The 22,287-nt window shown below is 51.7% G+C and overlaps 2 protein-coding genes across 13 annotated transcripts; one reads left to right on the top strand and one right to left on the bottom strand.

The window, feature by feature from the left end:
* The first annotated feature begins 1,685 nt into the window (after window positions 1-1,685).
* Phkg1 (phosphorylase kinase catalytic subunit gamma 1) lies at window positions 1,686-11,814 on the top strand. 2 transcript variants are annotated; one of them, XM_003465761.5, is made up of 10 exons: window positions 1,686-1,852; window positions 3,734-3,849; window positions 4,446-4,624; window positions 4,892-4,946; window positions 7,265-7,330; window positions 7,665-7,828; window positions 8,068-8,158; window positions 8,227-8,380; window positions 8,491-8,616; window positions 8,872-11,814. In XM_003465761.5, exons 2-10 carry the CDS (start codon window positions 3,767-3,769, stop codon window positions 9,118-9,120), a joined length of 1,167 nt encoding a protein of 388 aa, XP_003465809.1. In that variant the 5' UTR covers window positions 1,686-1,852; window positions 3,734-3,766; the 3' UTR covers window positions 9,121-11,814. The 2 variants fall into 2 exon arrangements, with proteins under 2 accessions (XP_003465809.1, XP_063090522.1); XM_063234452.1 differs by lacking the exons at window positions 3,734-3,849; window positions 4,446-4,624; window positions 4,892-4,946 and having other exon boundaries at window positions 1,702-1,852.
* Window positions 9,669-21,994, bottom strand: Sumf2 (sulfatase modifying factor 2). Of its 11 annotated transcripts, none has more exons than XM_005001934.4 (9): window positions 21,843-21,994; window positions 19,354-19,510; window positions 15,541-15,655; window positions 15,205-15,249; window positions 14,774-14,924; window positions 13,818-13,876; window positions 11,158-11,242; window positions 10,917-11,061; window positions 9,669-10,021 (listed from the first exon to the last, which is right to left on the bottom strand). In XM_005001934.4, the coding sequence occupies exons 1-9, from the start codon at window positions 21,946-21,948 to the stop codon at window positions 9,937-9,939; spliced, it is 948 nt and encodes a 315-aa protein (XP_005001991.2). In that variant the 5' UTR covers window positions 21,949-21,994; the 3' UTR covers window positions 9,669-9,936. The 11 variants fall into 11 exon arrangements, with proteins under 11 accessions (XP_005001991.2, XP_003465845.3, XP_013003702.1 ...); XM_003465797.5 differs by having other exon boundaries at window positions 13,818-13,873; XM_013148248.3 differs by having other exon boundaries at window positions 10,917-11,242.
* Window positions 21,995-22,287: the final 293 nt, after the last annotated feature.

Below are 22,287 nucleotides of genomic sequence, written 5' to 3'. Positions count from 1 at the left end.
AAGATGCACCCTGTCAACACTCCTTGTGTGTTGGGATGAGCCTTCCCCATGTGTGCTCCCCAGGAGCTCCACCACCAAGACTCGAGGCTCAAGTTTTTTTCAAGTGCACCCAGCTGCATCTTGGCTCAAAATTTCAGTCTTCTAGGACATAAGTCCTGCTTGCGGTCCAAGCCAGCAGTGCTGTTTTGTTTTTTGTTTTGCTGTGCTTTTTTTGTTTTCAGACTGTCACGCAGGCTAACTTCGAGTTGGAGGTGATCCTCCTGCCTCAGCTTTCCCACTGCTGGGATTTCAGGTGTGTGCTACCATGCCCAGCTTTGAACAAATATTCTCTTTAATTACTAATACAGTCAAGTTTTATGGTTTGTGTGTTGGGCTTAACTACTGGCAAGTCACCCAATTGTCTAGATGAGGCTTGACCTGCAGTCCTGCCTCAGCCTTTTGAAGTGCTGGGATTACAGATGTATGTTTGCAAGATGTAAGGCAATTGTGCGTGTGGTCCTTGGGTGTGGGGGACCACCCAGACCACCTGAAAAAGTGACTATCTCTGTTTTGGATAAATTTGGCCCTATCTCCATGTATTGATACCTACACAGCTGACAAGGTGATTGCTTTGTCCCTTCAGTTGGCTTTTGCCATTGTAAACTGGGCTGGCTTGGGGCCGGGGATTTAGCTCAGTAACATAAGCATAAGCACCTGCCTGGCAAATTCGAGGTGGTGAGTTCAATTCCCTGGTGCCAAAAAAATAAGTAAACATTGAGCTGGCTGAGGAGCTGATGTGCAACCCCTGAAACAGAGACAAGCCAGTGTTACCCTACCTGGTGACTTCCCAAATACATGCATAGTTGAGTTGGGCTGGACAGAGAGCCAGGCTGTCTGCTGGGACCAAGCCAGTCACAGGGCAAATGGGGTTGTGCATCAGAGCTGAAACACCAGCCTCAAATTATTAGCTACTACCTCAGTCAGTGTTACAGACTGTTATCTGCATTTGTTTTTTTTAAAAGTCTTTTTGGTGGTACCAGGAATCAAACTCAGACCTCACACTTGCCAGGCAGGCATTTATGCCAGTAAGCTAAATCCCCATCCCACTCTGCATTTCTTGCCCTCTGCTTATCACACAGGTAATCTCAGGCCTCCTGCCCAGCTCAATTCACTGCAGTCACATTGCCTACCACTCTGGTCACTCATCCCCAAACCACTCCTGTCACAGAGAATTAATAAAGCCGGGTTGGGCCTTGGGGCAAGGCCTTTGTTCTGGTGGACACCATCTTGGCTGGACTTAGGACCCCCGCCCCAGCTCCCCACAACTATATATCTTAATGTCTTCTCGCTGTGGATTGCACTAGAAGTGGTAGATTAGAATTAATTCGCTAGAATTCAGTAACTTCTTGGGATTACAATTATAAATGTTCCTGGAGCGTGACAATGACAGGCAAGGGCTCACTATACTTGGGGAGTCCTGACAGGTCCCTGTGACAGCTAAGTGCTGTGATGAATGTTTCCTACGAAGCAGCCCACCCTCTTCCAGGCCTGGAGGGCAGGTATGCTCCAGAGGGGAGTGATGGCGCCCTATCCTGTCCCTGGTCCTGGGCCACTGCTGGGGAAACTGAAGGCCTGGGCCCCCTCCCTGCCGAGCCTTGGCAGCACCCCAGCTTTGCAGTTGGGATTTATTTTTGGCCCATCAGCCTCCGTCATCAAATAGCAAAGCCAAAAGCAGCGTGGCAGGATCCTCTTACTGCAACGCCAGAGTCTGCTTGGGGACACAGCCTCAGCAACCTGTGTCTTGCTTCCCCAGGAGCTTCAGGGCTTTTGGGAGTCTTGTCACAGTCACCTGAGGCCCTGCAACGACTTAACGGTGAGTGACCATGCAGCGGCGGGAAGCAGGAGAGCAGGGGTAGACCCATTTCTATTCTGGAGGCAGATGCACCTGGGAGAGGGTCCACATGAACTTGCTTTTTGAGACGGTCTTACTGTGCAGTTCAGCTTGGCTTTGAACTCTGTGTAGCCCAGGCTGGCCTCAAACTCTAGGTGATCCTCCTGCCCCAGTCTCCTGAGTTCCAGGATTACAGACATGCTACCACGCCTGGCTTCACTCAAGACACCTGCCTGGAGGCATTTTCTTAAGAAAGCCAGTGCCCACGGCTGTTTCCTGACTAGGTTTCGGGGAGTGTTGTTACGTTCCCATCACAGGGTGGCATCCCTGCCAGAGGCTTCTGTACTGCTGTTTGGGGATGTGATGCGCACAGATCCCCAGCCTGGAACTTAGAAAACGGCTCGCTGATGGCAGGCAGAGGAGCCCTGTGTGCAGCCTGGCACAGGCGCCCGTTGTTATTCTAAGCCTTCCCCCGGTAACCAGGCACCGGGGAGCGGGGCACCAGGCCTCCTGCACAGCCAGCCCCAGTCCCTTGGCTGCCAGGACTGTTTGGCTGTCAGCAAACTGGCTCCTGAGAGCCCAGCCTCCTGTGCCCAGTGGGGGCGGAAGTAGGGGGCCAAAGTGGTGCTGGTTTTCTCTCTGCTCCCTGCCTCTTGGCCTCTTAGCAGAGAACTTCGCGGCCCTCAGTTCCCATGAGGTCTCCACAGGCACCTCTGAGCTCCTGATACAGCCGGGCCAGCTCTGCCCTTTCTGTCCTGCCTACCTGCCTGACCCAGGACCCCCCCAGGGGTCATGGTCATGTAGGACAGAGGCGCCTGCCCATGTGTCATCTCACCTAGGGTCCAGTGCCTGTGCCCCCCACCTGGATACTGAGGGTGAAAATGGCCGAGACGTCCTTGTGAGGACCCTGGTTTTGGGAGGGGACCACAGCACTGCCCAGTGACACTGGAGACTGGGATGAGACTCACCCAACACTGCACCCCACACACCTGGTGCTGAGGCTGGGAAAGAGCTGGAATTCAGCATCTGTGGGATGCAGGAAAGAGGACTTGGGACATCTGGGGTACAGGCGGAGTGGTGGGCTAAGAGCGCAGCAGGAAGTGTTCTCAAAGCGGGGCGGTTACAGCAGGGGAGATGGAGGGACATGGGAAGGAACCCCAATATGATGGCAGGCAGCAGGCAGCACAGAGGAAACTACACTCTAACTTGTCCTCTGCAATCCCAGCACTCTGGAGGCTGAGGCAAGACAGTCACAAATTCAGGTCCAGCCTGAGCTGCATCTCCAGACAAAAAAGTACTGTCCCTCCCCACCCTGGTTGGAGCTCAGTGTGGAAGCCTAGGTCCAATCCCCAACACCAGAAGAAAACAAACAAAAACCCTTACTACCTGCAGTTTCTCTGTGGGTCTCAAAGCAAGGATGTGCCAGTGTCAAGCTCATCTTGGGGTCACACCCTGCTCTAGGCCAGCTGACCAGGTGCTGCCCCAACATGAGGCAGTAAAGAACCACAGTGTCCTGTGAGGTCAGTGCTGAGAAGTAGGCCTGAGACATAGGGTGAGGCAAACCCACAGAAGGGAAGTGGTCATCGCTGGGACCAGAAGGGGCTCCAAGACAGAATGCATGTAAATTTTTAAGTTCACAAACATGTCTTTCAAATGTTCACTGTAGAACAGTGTCAGGAGTTGTGTCAGGAGATAAAAAAGGCAAGAGAACCAGGCATGGTGGTGCACACCTGTAATTTCAGCACATAGGAGGCTGAGGCAGGAGGATCACGGGGAGTCCGAGGCCAGCCTGAACTACATACACAGCTAGATTCTCTTGCAATGGGGTTGGAGGGCTGACCACTTCCTTTTGCTCCCTCGAAGAGACCCTCGGAGTCTCTGCCCCAGGAACCAAGCATGACCCGGGATGAGTCCCTGCCAGATTCTCACTCCACTCAGGGCTTCTATGAAAACTATGAGCCCAAGGAGATCCTGGGCAGGTAAGAAGCCAATCTGGGCTGGCACAGGCCCACCCTCTGCTTGACTTGCCTTCTGAGGATCCCTCCTGAACCAGGGTGGGGAGGGACAGGCACATCTCTCACGACCAGCCTAGCTGGGTGATCAGCAGGAACGTTATGGCCCGAGGAAGGTTCCGGTTCTCTGTGCTGGGAAGGAATCAAGAGGCCTGAGGCCAGAGCTGGACACAGTGGCAGACACTGGTGTGAGCCCAGCACTTTGGGAAGCTGAGGCAAGAGGATCATAAGTTCAAGTCTCACCTGGACAACTTAGCAAGATGCTGCCTCAAAATAAAAAATAAAAAGGGGTTAGAAATACAGTTCAGAGTTAGAGCATCCCCAGGGTCTGATCCCTACTATCACAGAGAAGAGAGAGTGAGCCAGAGCCAGAGAGAGACAGATAGAGACGGGGAGGAGGGGACCTTGCCCGGGCACCAGGCCTGTGAGGCCTCAGCTCCAGGCAGATGAGCCCTCTGGGCTTCTCTTCACCCCAGCGTCTCCAAAGCTAGCAGGGAGCCGGCGTGCCTAGGTAAGGGTAGGGCGTCCCAGCCGCCCAACCCGGCCCTGTCCCTGCCCGCCAGGGGCGTCAGCAGCGTAGTCAGGCGCTGCATCCACAAGCCCACGTGCAAGGAGTATGCTGTGAAGATCATTGACGTCACCGGCGGGGGCAGCTTCAGCGCCGAGGAGGCGCAAGAGCTGCGGGAGGCCACGCTGAAGGAGGTGGACATCCTGCGCAAGGTCTCCGGACAGCCCAACGTCAGTGAGTGGCGGTCCCGTTCGGCTGGGATCAGGCATGGGGTGGCGGGATGCAGCCGAGAGCTCCTCAAAGTCCTGCACCCCGAGTGGCAGGCGGGGCTGGGACCTGAGTGCGAAGTCCCCACCTGTGCCCAGACCCCGTGGATGCCCCGGGGCACCATCCTGTCCCCCCACAGCCCACAGCAGCTCAGAGCCCTCACCCCACATCCTGGGTACCTGCTGGTCCTGCTAGCCCTGGCCACAGGAGACGAGCCAGCCATTTCCGTTTCAGTACAGCTGAAGGATACTTATGAAACCAACACTTTCTTCTTCCTGGTGTTCGACCTGTAAGTACCCAGCCCTGGTGTCAGTCATGGCCCGGGACACAGTCTGGAGATCAATCCCGTGTCCCGGGTCGTTGTGTCCCATCCCCCACCCCCACCCCCACCTTACTGGACCGGCCAGGGGCATAGTTCTTGCTAGGACTGGGATGGGCGAAGCATGTCAGTCCTTGGCACAAGCCACCAGGATTGGAAACCTGCCCCCGCCGGTGACGTCAGTGATCTTCACGGAGTACTTCTTGCACATGGGCTTGTGGATGCAGCGCCTGACCTCACTGCTGACGCCCCTGGCGGGCAGGGTTTATCATTTTGGGGCTGGGTCATTTAAGTTTCCTTTCTCCTGTTTTGGTTCGAGACAGAGTCTTACATAGTTCTTGAACTCACTATATAGCCCAAACTGGCCTTGAACTCACAGCAATCTTCCTGCCTCAGCCTTCTGAGTGCTGGGATTACAGGTGTGTACCACCACCATGCCGGGCTATTAGAAACACTTCCCAAGGGGAGGGAACTCGTCACTGCTTCTCACTGCTGTACTGATTTTTCCTTATGCATCAGTTAATAGGTGGATCTACATGAGAAAATCATTCAGGTAGCTAGACCGGGTTTGCACAGCATGAGATACAATTTCATTTTGTTTTTGGTGGTATTGGGATTATACTCAGGGTAGTATCCCTAGCCCTTTTTTATTTTCTTACTTTGAGACACAATCCAGATCAGTTGCCCAGACTGACTTCAAATTTGTAATCCCCCAAGTTTGCCTTCCAGGAAGCTGGGATTACAGGTTTGTATCACCTTGCCTGGCTCCAAGATACAATTTAGCCTGTCACTTCTTTCACCCCAAGGCACAGCTGCCCTGGCCTGCAGGACATCAGGGTACAGGGAGGCAGCTCCTTGGGGCCAGGGTTAGTAGAGGGCAGAACTGTTAGCTCCTGGAAGGCAGGAGCACACTGCTGTCCCTGGCTTGGTCCCCATCTCTACTGGTAAACCTCAGGTTATTGCTGATGCTAATAGTGAGTTCTCCTAGGATCTTTTTTTTTTTTTTTTTTCAATCGGTACCGGGGATCGAATTCATGACCACACACTTGCAAGGCAGGTGCTTATGCTGCTAAGCTAAATCCCCAGCTCCTCCTAGTATCGAAAAATTTCAAATGGAGTAAAATAACAGGAATAGGTTTTTGGACATAGGCCAGTGGTAGAGGACTTGCTAGCATACTCCAGGCCCTGGGCTCCATTCCTAGCACTGAAGAAAAAAAGAAAGAAAGAAAAAGAAACACTGGAGTCACATGACTGGTGTGATGGCACACTCTTGCAATCCTGACCCTGGGGAGGCTGAGGCTGAAGAAGCACCATGAGTTCAAGGCCAGCCTGGGATACTCAGTGCATTTAAGGTCAGCCTGGACTGCATAGGGAGAATTTTTCCCCCAAAAAAACTAGACTCACACATCACTTTTAAAAAATATTGTACGTCTAATCAGGTGTAGTGGCATGTGCTTATAATCCCAGCACTTGGGAGGCTGAGGCAAGAGGGTTGCTGTTTGTTCAAGGCCAGCCTGGGCTACATGTAAAGTGACTTCAAAGCCAGCCTGAACTGCATAGTGAGACCCTGTTTCAAAAAAACAAAAGTATTACTCCTCCATTGTATAAACAAGGCTCAGGAACCTGACCTCCATTGATTCCCCATTTGCCCGCAGACCTCCCTGCTCTTCCCGCAGGGGTGGTGGGCTGGGGGCTGCATATACCTTTGCCTACTTAACCGAAGGAGCCTTTCCTGGGTCCCCACCCAGGTGCTCCTCACAGCTGTCCGCAGCTGTCAGTCATCCTGCAGTGTTCAGGGACAGCTCAGATGTCCTTAACCTTTGAGGAGCTGCTGGGGAAGCTATTTGTGCCATGGCCCCGGGAGCCCTCCAGGGCAGTAGGCAGATCGCTGTGCCACAGAGCTTTCTAGACCCTCTGAGGCGAGAAGACTGAACCAGCCTTAATACCTGCCGATCCCTTCCACTGTTCCCCTGGAAAATGCAAGAGTCAAGGGCCTTGGAGCCCTGCACCAGTGGCTTGGCAACCCTCCTGCAACACTAGCTCTGATTTAGGCCCTGAAGGATCCCAGCCCGCGATATCGCGATATCGCTTGCAGATGGGGACCCTGCGCTGTCCTCACCCCACCTCCTGCCTGCCACACTGCTCTTCCAAGCCTTCCTGATGACTTCTTTCACCCCAGGGCACAGCTACCCTGGCCTGCAGGACATCAGGGAGGCGGCTCCCTGGGGCCAGGGTCAATAGAGGGCAGGCTTGGGACACAGCCAGTGTCCTACCCTCGGCTCCCACAGGATGAAGAGAGGCGAGCTCTTTGACTATCTCACCGAAAAGGTCACCTTGAGCGAGAAGGAAACCAGGTAGCTTCCATTCACCCCTTGTCTTGTCCCCCAGACCCAGGGCTGAGGTGGGGGTTGGGGGTACACAGCGCCTTTGATGCCTCCCTCCCGCACTCCATCGTGTCTGGTGTGGGTCCAGCTCCCTGCCTGCCCCGACCCTGTGGGGCAGAAGTGACTGTGGCAGGGTACTCACCTTGAGAAGGAGAGGAAGTATCACCTGATTCTGGAACAAGAGCAAAGCCAAGTGGGGTGGGGAGTAGCTAGGTGGTGACAGAGTGCTCACTCAGCATGTGCAAGGGTCCCCAGTACCCCCATCCTATTCTCCCCTAAAAGTGAGTTTGTGTGCCGTCCTCAGGAAAATCATGCGGGCCCTGCTGGAGGTGATCAGCGGCCTGCACAAGCTCAACATCGTGCACCGGGATCTGAAGCCCGAGAACATTCTCCTGGACGACAACATGAACATCAAGCTCACCGACTTTGGCTTCTCCTGTCAGCTGGAGCCGGGGGAGAGGTTGCGAGGTGCGGTACCCTGGCTGGGGCTCCCACATTGGTACCCCCAGGAACACACATTGCCAGGGTTCCACCTTTTCCCCTCAGAATGAGCAGCACCCTCCAATCCTGAGGGTCTTAGCTAAGTCCTCTTTCCTGTCAGCCTTGCCAGGCCAGTTAAACATGGCCCCAGGAGCCTGTGTAACCCCGACCCCATTTCCGGGCCATCCTGGTACCCCTGCCGAGTCCTGACAGTGTCTCTTCTGCAGAGGTGTGCGGGACCCCCAGCTACCTGGCCCCGGAAATCATCGAGTGCTCCATGAACGACGACCACCCGGGCTACGGGAAGGAGGTGGACATGTGAGTGTGGGGAGGTGGCCCTGGCACTGTCTCTGGCGCTCAGGTGTGAGCAGGCTGTGTCCCCTCAGGTGGAGCACCGGGGTGATCATGTACACGCTGCTGGCTGGCTCCCCACCCTTCTGGCACCGGAAGCAGATGCTCATGCTGAGGATGATCATGAGCGGAAGCTACCAGTTCGGCTCCCCGGAGTGGGACGATTACTCGGACACTGTGAAGGACCTGGTGAGGCCTGGGACAGCCTGGCTGCGGGGCGGCTGCAGGGCGGGGACCCCGTCACCACTCCCAAAGGCTAGCTATCCTGCCCTGTATCCTCGGCACCCCCCACCCTCCAGGTCTCTCGCTTCTTGGTGGTGCGCCCCGAGAACCGCTGCACAGCAGAAGAGGCCCTGGCGCACCCCTTCTTCCAGCAGTACGTGGTGGAGGAGGTGCGGCACTTCAGCCCTGCCGGGAAGTTCAAGGTGCGAGGCCCCAGGTGCACCGGGGCCCTATACCCCAGGCTGTGAGGCCCCCTCTCTTCGCCCTGGCTGCCCACCGGATAGGTCCCGGGTCGGGCTGCAGGGAAGGCAGGGCCCGCCCTCTGGCTCCCTCTGGACGCCTGTAGGTCCCCGTAGGTCGGGATGGGGAGCACCTGGCCAATAGCCCCCAAAGCTGCCCGCGCCCCGGAACAGGCTGGGGCGCAGAAGGCCAGCTGGGGTGCTGTCCCGGCCCCGCAGGTCATCGCGCTGACGGTGCTGGCCTCCGTGCGGATCTACTACCAGTACCGGCGCGTGAAGCCGGTGACCCGGGAGATTGTCATTCGAGACCCCTACGCGCTGCGGCCCCTGCGCCGCCTCATCGATGCCTACGCCTTCCGCATGTACGGGCACTGGGTGAAGAAGGGGCAGCAGCAGAACCGCGCCGCGCTGTTTGAGAACACCCCCAAGGCGGTGCTGCTGTCCCTGGCGGAGGAGGAGGACTTCTGAGGGGCAGGGCTGGCGGGAGGCGGAGGGCCTGGAATCTCCTCCCCATTATGTGGGCTGCGGCCCTCGGTCTGTCACCAGGGGCCTCTGCCCCAGGTCCTGCTGGGGACAGAGACCAGGAGATGCCAGCCACGAAGCCACAGGAGACTTCGGCCACCTGTTGTCCCAGACTCGGTCATAGAGGCCAGAGCCCAGCACCATGAAGGGCCAGGGGAAGCCTGGTGTTTCTTCAGTACTTTTTACTGCGTTCTCCCAGACCCCCAGAGGCTGAAACTGGTTCCTGACAGTAACAGGGGAGCTGCTGACCAGCAAACACGGGGTGCATCTTCTTTCTACAAGAATTTGCTAGGAAGCTGGTGTGGCACTGGCAGGCCTATAGTCCCAGCGCTCAGGAGGCTGAGGTCAGAGTTTGAGGCCAGCCTGAGACCTGTGTCAACATCCCCCAGCCCCTACCCCCCAAAAAGAGAAAAAAGAATTTGTTGAGGAACTAGAGCTGCCTGAAGAGAACTTGCCTCAAGGAAACAATGTCAGATCTCTGAATCAGCCAGGGAGAAAGGGAATGGAACAGATTTAAACATCACTGGCCATCGGCCTCCAAAGCAGACTACTGGTGTCAAGGATCCCTTCCCACTGTCATCAGCACTTGACCTTTAAGGGGAGCCCCCAGCCCCAGGGCCCTGCAGGCCTGCTCTCCACATGGCACCCGCCCTGAGCAGGGTTCCCTGCAGCCTGGCGGGAGGTGGCAAGGGAATGAAGGATGTGGGTGCACTTGAAATATCCAGGGAGTGACAGGGAGCAGCAGGTCTCTGCACACTCAGCTCACAGCTCTCCAAAGGCCCGGCCCACACTGGCCGCACAGCGGAAGCCCAGGTTGTCTGAGGCTGAATCAGGAGTATTTCCCATCCTGCCAATGGAAGGGGAGAAAGAATGGATGTTTGTTGAACAAGCAAGGGGCTTGGCCTTTCCAGGCCTCCTAGTTGCACCCTGACTGGGCCCAGAGGTCTGGGTGCCTGAGGTGGGGGAGCCCCCGTCATGCTGGCCTCGCAGGAGGGGTTCTGAGCAGTGCCATGTCAGGGGAGGAGAGCAGGACCCAGCAGGGTAGGTGAAGGTGCCAGGTCAGCCCAGACGCCTGGAGCCCAGGTAGGACAGTTGTGCCTCTGCTAAAGAATGGCACAGGTGCTCCCTGATGCTACCTCACCTCCGGACTGCTCAGGAAGAATCAGGCCCCAGGTAGGTGGAAGTGTCCTGCCTGAGGTCATCTCCCTACTGCACCCCAAAAACAGAGACAAACCCTAGCTCGCAGGTGGCGACTTTCTGCACTCTTTGTCCAGAAATAGAAAGTTCTTCAAGAACCCAGGATGGGAGAAGCCAGCAGCTGGTGGGGTCCACCGGGGTGAAGCAGAGCCCCTGACAGGCAGGGATTCGGGACACCACCCCGCAGGCATGGCCCCTAGCCAGGAGCCCCCGAACCTTTTGCTTTTCATCATAAAACAGTGACTATGGAACATGTTCTGTGAGCCCGTCTGAAGAGTCAGTGATTCCAGGACTACTGGCAGTGACCCACTACTGCAGCCACACCACTTCCCCTCGTCCACTGACTGTGAGGACAAGTGTGGACCCTGACATCTCCCCAGGTGTGAGAGCCAGTGGGACAAGGTCCCCCGCTGTCTTGGTCCCTCTTGCTTTCTGTGGCCATGCTACTCACTCTGTCCCCTGCCTACCACTCTCGATGGAAATGGGGTACAGCAGCAGCACCCACCATGCTCCTGAGTGGGGGTCCCTTGGGTCAAGTCCCTCACCTGGTGGTGACCCGAGCCCGGTGATTGGCAGAGCCATCAGCTGTGTCGATCCAGGATGCGCCCCGGAGGACACGCATGTCCTGCTCAGCGGGCTGGTAGGATGACGCCGTCCACTCCCACACGTTGCCCATGAGGTCATAGAGCCCTGTGGGAAAGTGGGGGCAGCCAGGGGATCCTTTACTCTGCCTCCCCCACCGGGCAGGGCGATGTGTCCCACTGAGCAACCTGCAGGAAGCCTTACCGTAGTCGTTCTGTGGGGGAAAGGCATTCACTGGGGACACTCCGTGGAAGCCGTCCTCAGCTCTGTCACCCTTGGGGAACTTTCCCTGATGGCAGAAATGACCACTGAAGGACAATCAGTCTGTCTCAGGGCAGGATCTCGCTACCCAGATTCTAGCTCACCTGCCCTGCTGTGTCACCAGGCAGGGTAGGGCACAGGTGGGACCTTTCGGTTCCTGTCCAAGCACCTGCCACCTCCTACCAGGATCTCTGGCTGGACTTTGAAGGCCACAGGTTTCCATGGGGCCCACTGTAGTCTGTCATGCTTGCCCTGTGCCTGGTTCACCACCCTTGGCAACTTCCTCCCCTCCTGTTTGCAGCCTGAGGCCATGGCCCTGTGACAAAAGAAGCATCCCCCCCCCCCAAAAAAAAAAAAGCATCCCTACTTCTCTGGTCATCAGAGCCACTCCCTGGTCTTCCTGGGATCACTGACATCCCAGGCTGTCTCTCTCTGTCTCTCCCTTCTGCCACCAACACTGGTAACCCCTTTTCATCTGCCCTGACTCAACCTTCCAACCCGCCTGCTCTTCACCAGCAAAATTCCTTACAATGTGACCTACATTTGCTGATTTCATTTGTTCAACTTGTCCATTTTCTTTGCATTAAAACTGAGCACCAAGCCAGGTGTGGTGGTGCTTGCCGCCTGTAATCCCAGCATTTCAGAGGCTGAGGTAGGAGGATCACCATGAGTTCAAGGCCAACATGGGCTACATAGTAAGTTCAAGGCCAGCATGGGCTACATAGTAAGTTCAAGGCCAGCCTGAACTACTTAGCAAGACACTGCCTCAAAACAAAACAAAACATCGCCCTTGAATGCACACCTGTAATGCCAGTACTCAGGAGTCAGAGGCAGGAGGATTGCCATGAGTTCAAAGTCAGCTTGAACATATATAGTGAGAATTCGCTTCAAAAAGAAAAAGAAAAGCAGGTGGGACCTTAAAGGGAGGTAATTAGATCACTGGGCCATCACCTTGGGAGCAGATTACTGTTGGTTTTTTGGACTTAAGTTCCTGTGACAGTGAGTTGTTACAAAGCAATGTTGCCCTGCATGTTTGGCCCCTTCCACTTCTTATTGTGATGGGGATGGGGATGAGGGTGACTCGAGGTTTGCCAGAGGGGCCAAACTCATGGGGCTGCACGATACAGGGCTTTTAGACTGTAAAACTGTGAGCTGAGTAAACCTGTTTTCTTAATTTACTCAGCATCCAGTATTTTGTTACAGCAACAGAGAACAGATAAATATGCTCTCAAGCCACCTGCTCCTACCTGGAGCTCTGCTCTGAGTTTCAGATTCGGATTTTTGATGTTCTATTTTTCAGTGGTGCTAGGGGTCCAGCCTGGAGCTTCATGTGAGCTGGACAAGCCCTCTGCTGCTGTGCTCTGCCCCAGCCCTCTTGAGCACAACCATGTTCCACACCCTAAATTGAGAGGACTCTAAAATACCCAGTTCTGTCCCTTGGACCACCATGTGCAGATCACATCACGTGGGTAAGGGGAACACCATCACTGTGCAGCCAAGCCTGAGTCCGTGCTTGAATCCAGCCCTTCCACATTTGATGAATGACTATGCATCATCCCGTCTTAGGTCAGCTTCTCTTTGGCTTTCTTCACCACCACCCTGGGTTTTTTTTTTGAGACTGGGATTCACCATGTAGTCCATGCGGCCTCAAACTCACAATCTCTCTCTGCCTCCTGAGTGCTGGAATTTCAAGTGTGTGCACTGTGACCAACAGGGTGCCTCCCTTTTGATTTCCATTTTCACTTAAAAGTCCAGACAGGGATTTGGCTCAGTGGTGTAAGCACATGCCTGGCAAGCGCAAGGTCATGAGTTCAATCCCTGGTACCAAAAAAAACCAGTCCAGAGGCTGGGTCTCTGTCACCGCCTAAAATTCAAAGACTTCCTGTCAGTACCGCAGTTTGACTTCATCTGTCCTGCAGAAATCAGCCACAAACATGTCGTCACTCTAGTTGTACAACCTCTGCAGGGGCTGGGAATGTAGCTGAGGGGTGTGGTGTTTGTCCAGCAAGCACAAGGCTTGGGTTCCCACCATAGAACCTCAACAAAAAAAGCAAAACACCTTGGTTGGCACAACACAATACAACGCTGGGCACTGTGCTCATTTCTGACACTGGGGGCCTTCCCCCCCACCTTTGGTAATGAGGACTGAATGGAGGGCTTTGCATTGAGTGACATCCTAGCTCTTCTCACTTTTTTTTGTTCATTTTGACACAGGGTCTTGCTGACTTGCTAAGAGGCCTGGGTTAGGCCTGAATTTGTGATCCTCCTGCCTCAGCTTCCTAGTGTTCTAAGATTACAGGTGTGTGCCACCGTGCCTGACCAGAATGTTCTTTATTTCATGGCACGTGAGACAAGCGTCTGTTTTGTTTTTGTTTTTTTGTCTTTTTCCTTTTTATTGGTACCGGGGATTGAACACACGACTGCCTGCTTGCAAGGCAGGCGCTTATGCCGCTGAGCTCAATCCCCAGTTACCAGTGCCCTCAGATGCTGCTTTCTGCCCAGGCAGTTCATCAGTCAGCAGCTGGGCAACTGCTCTGCACACAGCACCTGGCCTCCTGCACTGAGGCCAGGCCCCGCCCACACCAGGAAGCAGGGTTGCTTACCTGCCACAGGTTGGTGCGGTTGGGCTGGAACCTATTTCCCCATGGGTAAACCTGACCTGCTGGGAGAGCAAGAGTCAAGAGAAAGACAGAAAGAATTAGGGAAGGAAAAAAGGAGCAAGGGAACCAGAAGGACAAGAAAGGAAGACTAGGGTCCTTATTTACCAAACCTAATCCCTCACTCAGGCACTGCGTTGGGAACCCTTGACCTTGATCTCCTGATTTGCTAAGGTATACTATTATTGTTTTCATCTTTTTTAAAATGTGGTTCAGACTGGCCTTGAGCTCACTTTGTAGCCCAGGCTGGTCTTGAACTCCTAATGATCCTCCTGTTTCAGCCTCCTGAGTGCTGGGATTACAGGCATGCGTTACCACACCTGGCTTAAATTGTTCTATTATTGATTGATTGCAATGCTGGGGTTCACATCTAGGGCCTGGCAGTGAAGTACATCCCCAGCCCTTTTTAATTTTTACTTTGAGATAAGGTTTCTGTAAATTGTCCAGACAGGACTCAAACTCTTCATCCTCCTGCCTCAGCCTCCCAAAAGCTGAGATTTCGGGCATGCACCGCTATAACCTTGCTTAATTACATTTATTGCAATGTAATTTATACTGTGGAATCTCACCAACAGTAAAATATTATGTCTGGGGTGTTGGGGATTTAGCTCAGTGGCATAAGCACTTGCCTGGCAAGAAAGGCAAGATATACATATACATATACACATATATATACACATGTGTACACGTGTACATATATATATATATATATATATATATATATATTCTATTTTTCTTTACACTCTTACAGTTTCTCCTTTTTATGGGATTGGACGGATGTCCTGGAACATCAGTGCCACCACCACTGATCCCTCATTGGTATGGACGGTTTTGGGCCTCGAGGCGCTAAGGAATGGCCCCTTCCCACCCTCCAGAGTTCCTGGGCCAGTGGGCATCCATACCCTTCAAGCCACCCCGGGCAGCAAACTCCCACTCCTCCTCAGTGGGCAGCCGGCGGCCACGCCATGCACAGTAGGCCTGTGCGTCGTTCCAGCTCACGTGCAGCACCGGCAGCTCCAGCCGGTCCCGGATGCCGGAGCCGGGACCTGAGGGCTGATAGTGGAGAAAGGGACAGAAAGCTGGCTGTGGCCGCCCAGGGCCTGAGCTCTGCGGCCAGTATGAGAGCCAGGGTGGAGTAGAGAGGCACTGACAGGGCCAGCAAAGGGGTCACAGGGTCTCACGGGAAGTGGAGAGAGGAAGGGACTGCTGGGCAGTCCCCTGGGAGCCCCAGGTCACCCCTTACAGCTGGGTATCCCTAGATGGGCAAGGGACCTGGGGGAGTCCTCAGAGTCAGAGTCAGGTGTGGACCATGGGGTAAGGAGCCAGTACTCACCTGCCTCCAAAATGCCCTTTCCACTGGAAGCCACCAGAGGACAGGCTGTAGGAAGGAGTTAGGTGGGTGTGGGGTGCCCTGGCCCTGATGGGTCCTGGGGCTGGGGTCTTTGTGGGGCATTTGACCACCCCGTTAGAGGCCCAGATATTCTCTCGGAGTGCAAGCAGTGCAGGATCTGAAACACGAATTCCTTTGGACTTTTATCTGTCTCTCTAACCAGGAACAAGCCCAGGGCTCCCTCCCTTGGGTGCCTGCAGCTTGCCGGTAGGTCTGCCCCTGCACAGTGGCCTGGGTAACCCCGCCCCACTCCCATCCCCTCAGCTGTTGGCTCCTCACCTTCATCTGCTGGGATGCTGAGTTTCTTAGTTCGCTGGAGACCAAGTCCTCAAAGACGAAGCTCCACCCAAATAGCTCGGCCTCTGTCCGGTACTTTTTCTCCCTGACAAACTCCCTAGGAAGACAGAGATTTCCCCAGTCTCAGCTGAGAGGTTTCCTTTGATGGAGATCACTTTGAGGTGGTGCTGAGCAGGCTCTGGAATTAATCAGTTGGCTTTCTATGTTAACATATAGTCTGTTCCAGGTCTAAGTGACTGGTGTGATGAGCCAGTGGCTGGTATGCAGAAACAGAACTTTCTGTCCTAAAGGTCACGGTTGAGCCTCTAGTGGCTGTGACCTGTGAAGTCTCTGAAGGCAAAAATTATACTGTAGCTGAGGACACTAAATCTCACTCTGAGTCCAAGGCAACAACTGCCAAGCTTAGAGATAAAACAGCTTGCTCATCAGGCAAAGATTTACTACGTGCTCACCATCACCTTTGCCCACTGTTCCCTGCTTTTCCCGTGCCCCCTGCCATGATGCACAATGAACAGTGGCCGAGTTGGAGCAGTCAGGGTCTCAGCCACAGTGCTCCTACATTTCCTGACTCCCGAGTACCACATCACTTTCCTTTGCTATACACTTGCCCAGGAGATCAGGAGACTGGCCAGCTCCCAATAACCCCTCTCCTTCTCCAAGGAACCTCTTATTCCTGTGTCCTGGGTTTCCAAACCCAAGACACAGTTTCCAAGCTGCCAAGGGATCAACCTGAAAGCCCAAGCAGAGTTTCTTTGCAATTGGGATATAATTCACATACAGTAAAATTAACTTTAGTACACAGTCTGCAAGTGTTGACCAAGTGTGCAATCACTAACATAATCAAGCTGCCATCTAGGGTACATCTCAGCAGTAAGAGCGCTTGCCCAGTATGTGCAAGGCCTGGATCCCATCCTGGCAGTATCTGCGTGGATGTGTGTGTGCATGCATACGCGTGCGTGCACACACATACACACACAGAGAACAGTCCTATTAACCACCATCAGAATTTCTCCAGTGCCCCTGCAACTACAGATCCACTTTTTTGCCCCATGGCTTTGCTTTTCCTAAGACGTTATAGAAACTGAACCCTATAAAATGTAATCTTTGCAGTTTTGGCTTCGCTCATTTGGCAGAATGCTTCAGAGATGCTTCCATGTCTGAAAGGATTTTGGCCCAGACAGGACACTGTAGCCAGTAAAGCCTCAGGCAGAACCAAGGAGCTCCATCTTCCCCACCCCTAGGAATTTGCGTCTGGAGCAAAATGAATACCAATGAGATACCTGTGCACCCCTAATGCCCCCTTCAGGCTCCACCCCAAACCTAAGCTACATGTATGCCCCCACTCCACGTGTCCAACGGAGAGATTGCCAACCTTGGGGAGATGCTGGACCCCAGGGGGTCGGGGAGATCTCTCCCTGAATTCTTAAAATAAAGGTCATTTATATTTCATACTTCTTATCTTTTCAGCCGCGCCACAATTCTATCAACGTCAGTCGTCTGATCCTTTCTGCCAAGGAGTATAGCTTATTCACTTTAATAGTATCACTAGCCGAAGGTAATCCTTCAACGCCTCTGGTTTTTTGTTTTTTTTGTCTTTTTCTTTTTTTATCAGTACCAGGGATTGAACTCATGACCACACACTTGCAAGGCAGGAACTTACGCTGCTGAGCTAAATACCCAGCCCCAATGCCTCTGGTTTTTAGAGATGAGTCAAGGCACTGAGCAGGAAGCTTAAGGGGGAAGAGGTTTCTTTTCTGAAGTCTTCCTCACTTATATAAACCCACAACAAACATGGGAGGAGAAAACACAGGCACTGTTGTCTCCATCTGACATATGAAAAGCCCTGGGTCAAAAATAACATACCTAGGGCCGGCGATTTAGCTCAGTGGTAATAGCGCCTGCCTGGCAAGCGCAAGGTCATGAGTTTGATCCCTGGTACCAAAAATAAATAAACAAATAATGTACCTAGACTTGAGGATGGATTTCCCTGCAGTTTGGTATGGGTCCTTTTTTTTCTTTTTTTTTTTCCCCAGTACTAGAGATTGAACCTAGGGCCTTCACTCATGTCTTCAGCTTTATTTGGTTTTATTATTATTATTAATATTATTTGTCTTTTTCGTTTTTATCGGTACCAGGGATCGAACTCACAACTGCCTGCTTGCAAGGCAGGCACTTATGCTGCTGAGCTAAATCCCCAGCCTCTGGTTTTATTATTTTTGAGACAATGTCTCACTAGGCACTAAATTGCTCTAAATTGCCAGCTGGACTCAAACTTATGATCTTCCTGCTTCAAGCTCCCAGGTCTAGTATATTTCAGCAAACAGATTATAGGGGTAAAATGAATTGTTTTTCTAGAGTTAACAGCATTTTGTTTAAGTTTTCTGATAAAAGAAGGTATTGTTTACCTGTCAAAGAGGCTTTGCAAAAGCAGTCAGTGATAGGGAAATTTTGAGCAATATTACTTACTAGGCCCAGAACATATATATGGCTTCTCAGCCTCTTACTAGAGAAGCAGGGATATATTATAGAGGGACTTGTTAGAGGTGACATCCTATTTCCATGATACTATAGCTCATAATTTGAAATATAAAAGAATGCATATTGTTCATCTATTTTTGGTTGTCATGCTATGGCACCAATGAGATTAGAAGTTATCTATCGTTCAGTTTAATTTTATTATTATTCTGGATCATTAATATTATTTTTTTGTACCAGGGATCAAACTCATGACCTTCCACTTTCCAGACAGACTACTTGTACTGCTGAGCTAAATCTCTGGATATTTTGGACTTTTTTAAAGTTTGGATTTTTGAGGCAGAATTGCACTATGTAGTTCAGGCTGGCCTTGAACTCACTGTGTGTTCCAGCCTGGCCTCAAACTCAAAGTGATCCTCCTGCTTCAACCTCCCAAGTGCTGGGATTACAGGCATGTGCCACCATACCCACCAGTATGATCCTTTCCCTAACTCTTACCTTTCTCCCTGCCAAAACAAGCTTCTTCTGGGTGTTTACTTCTGCTCCTGTTCTCAGTAATGTAGCCAGGGCTGGGGCTAATGCAACAAGGGAGTCAAGAGATTCTCCTGTAATTCCAGCACTCTGGGAAGGAGGAGCATGACTTTGAATCCAGCCTAGGCAACTTAGTCCAGTGAGCAGGACTATATAGTGAGACCCGTCTCAAAAAAAAAATTTTTTTTTTAAATCTTTTTGAGACACAGTCTTTCTATGCAGTTCAGGCTGGCCCTTTTTTTTTTGGCACTTTTTTTTTTTTTTTGTCTTTTTCATTTTTATCGGTACCAGGGATAGAACTCACGACCGCCTGCTTGCAAGGCAGGTGCTTATGCCGGTGAGCTAAATCCCCAGCCCCCCGGCTGGCCTTTGACTCACTTTATAGCCTAGCTGGTCTCGAACTTCCAATCATCCTCTTGACTCAGCCTTCAGAGTGGTGGGATTATAAAAGTGTGCCACCAAGCCTGGCTCCCTGTCTCAAAATTTAAAAAAATAAAAAGGGCTGGAATGTAGCTTAGTGAAAAGGTTCCAAATTCTTTCCAAATACAATAAATAAATAAATAATGAATAATAGAATAAAATGAATCAAGGATATGAGTTCTAGGCCTAGATCTTCTGCTAACAGGGTCAAGTCAAACCTCTCTGGCTTTCAGATGAAAGATGGAGATGACACTTTTCATAGTACCACTCGTAAGATGGTAAGTGACAGCAAATAAGCTACTTTCCTTTAGAAATCAGGAATTCAGATTAGAAAGAGCCTTTACTCCCCCTGAAAAACACCTGATGTACCTGAAGTCTTTATTGGTGACAGGAAATATGTCGATGGCAAAGGGTTTTACTGTTACCTCCCGGGCAGGGCCTTCACCATCTCTGGCATCCGAAGCATCTGTCCCCATCAGGAACTGCCCACCAAGCAGCTGGACCATGTCAGCGGCCTGCGAGTTTCCTGCAGAAAAGCACAGGTATCAGTGATGCACCCATGGGTATGGGCCAAAGGGGATTATTGGTATCAAATGTTAATACTCATCACTCACAGTACAAAAAGACAAAGAGTAGAAGCTGAACTACTGGACTTTAGCCAGCTATGGTGGCGTCACCTCTATGTCAGCACTCTGAGAGGCTCAGGCAGGAGGACTGAGCCCAGTATGACCAAATTAGTGACTTAGTTTCAAGATAAATGAAAAGGCCAGGATGCGACTTGGTGCGAAGGCTCTGGGTTCAAACCCTAGGATTACAGTGACAACAAAAAAACTGGCTTTAAATTCTTGTGCCACCTTATTTGCTGAGGGACCTCAGGAAAAATAATATAGGATCCAATTTTCTCATCTATAAAATAGTGAGAACTGTATGAATTAAAATACATGTAAAATATTGAGCTCATCACTTGCCTCTTTAGTCCTCAACACAACCTTTTGTCGCAGCCAGGTAAAATTTCAAACTGTAATCTAATACTCAAATATATGTAGCTTTTTTTTTTGTTTGTTTTGTTTCCAGATGTCTCACTATATAGTTAGGCTCATCTTGAACTCACTATGTAGCCAAAACTGGCCTCAAACTCACAGTAATCTGCCTGCCTCTGCTTCCTGAGTGCTAGGATTACAGGTCTGGGCTACCATACATGACATATTAGCATTTTCTGTTTTTTCTGCCATGCTGTTTCTCCTCTTTCTCTCCATTTGTTGAACATTAATCTTTTTTCTTCCTTTGAGACAGCTTTTATGCTGCCTGGGCTGGTCTTAAACTCATGGGCTCAAGTGATCCTTTCCCTCTGCCTCTCCAGTGCTGGGACTACAAGCCCCAAACACCAAACTGAGTATACATTTTTTTTTTTTTTTTTTGATAGTGGGAATTTAACTCATAATCCCACCCTTGCTAGGTAGGTGTCCTGCCGCTAAGCTATATCCCTGGCAGGTATAAATTCTAAATTATTCTCACCACTACAGCATATGCTGCAGAAGGAAAAGGACCGTATCTATTTTGCCTGGATAGCCCTGGCACACAGCATGAATGTGCCATAATTATAATAACCAAATGAGCTCCTTTATAAGCTTGCTATTTGAATGCCTCAGAAAACTACACAGTAAAAAGAATCTTCCATTTCTTTATTTCTTAGGCGGAAACCAAGACCCAAAAAGCTGATTTAAGAGCTGGCTTGGGTCTGGGAGTGCAGCTCAGGGGTAGACTGCAGAGAAAAAGTGGATCCTCAGACACAGGACTCGACCCAGGTCTCTGGGTTCAGCAGTGCTCCCAGAAGCCAGTCGCTGACTTGACAGACTTCTTCAGTACTTTCAGGAAGGACATCCAAACACATCAGTCCCATAGGCAGAGTACAGGCCTTCTGATGTTCCTCAAGGCTGTCTTTTGCCACTTTAGCCACACACGCTCATTTCATCCAATTTCAGTTTCCCCTCAACAAATACATTTTAGGAAAAACAAAAAGGAGTAAGCAAGCAAATATCAAGTTAAAAGGGAATTAAGAAACAACATAATTGCAATGTATGTACTTTGTTTTGACCTGAATCCAACAAGCAAATTGTAAGTATTTTTGAGATAAACGGAGTGGTGGTGCACAACTGCAATCCCAGCACTCTGGGCAGCTGAGGCAGGATCCCAAATTCAAGCTCAGTCAGCCTAGGTAATTCAGTGATTCAGTGAGATCTTGTTTCAAAATTTAAAAATAAATAATAATACGATAAAAAAAATAGGCTAGAGGCTGAGGATATAGCTCAGTGGCATAGTACCTGCATGGCAAGAGCAACGTCCTAAGTTCGATTCCCCATATGGGGGTGGGGGGAAAAAAAAGGCTGGGGATATAGTTGCCAACTACAGTCCTGGGTGGATCCCCCAGTACTGGGGGAAAAACTGGAGCGGTGAATGTGAGACTGGAATCACATTGGAACATCGCCCGTGCTCAAGCGGAACTCATATTCAATTCCTTCCATGACCTCCTGGGTCCTGAGCTGAATTTCGGAGAACTAGTGCGAGGCTGAGATTCACTTCCGGTCCCAGGAGTAAGGGGACCCCACCAGAGAGCAAGGGTGTCACAAACTGGCAACTCTTCAGGCCAAACGACAGGGCCAGGAGGGGCCGGTCTGCATTTTTCTCTCGTGTTCACAGATTTTCAGAGAAGTGGGAAGCAACAAAGCGCCAGTGACTCAGGGCCCCGCGCCGCCCGTCCCGCCCTGGCGAGCCCGTCCTGGGAGGGATGCCCACCCCTTCTCTTGCATCTGGGACAGGTGGCGCCGGCAGAGGCCAGCAGACTGACCTAGCAGACTGACCTAGCTGGAGCCATGGGACGGACAGGAGCCACAGCACCGACAGCAACCACGTTAAGGAGCTTCCCATGCCGACCAGCACAAGGAACACGCGAGCCCCGCTGCGCATGCACTCGCACGCATACGCCGGCAGCCACACCCTCCGCGCGTGCGCAGTCCAGAGTTCAGAAATTCTCGCCCTCCCATCCCAGAGCCCGCCCGGAATTAAGGAAAAGCAGTGCTGAATCCTGCTATCCCAGCAGTCCCTCCACTATTCTTAAACACCTTGGGACTTATTTCAACCTTTTATAGTAGTTGTTTTATTTAGTGCATTATTCCACTGCAAGACCACAGAAAGGTTTCAATTTATTTATTGCATGCACTGTAGGACAGTGCTAAGCCCCCAAATACAAAGCTTATGCCATTAAACTTCACTGCAGCTATCAGCTCCATGAAAGGAATTTATTCG

This window comes from Cavia porcellus, unplaced genomic scaffold, assembly GCF_034190915.1.
Source record: "Cavia porcellus strain 051 isolate PalLab524CR breed Dunkin Hartley unplaced genomic scaffold, mCavPor4.1 scaffold_23, whole genome shotgun sequence".
NCBI lineage: Eukaryota > Metazoa > Chordata > Mammalia > Rodentia > Caviidae > Cavia > Cavia porcellus.
The sequence above is the reverse complement of the archived record's forward strand: the minus strand, read 5'-3'. Positions and strand labels throughout refer to the sequence as shown.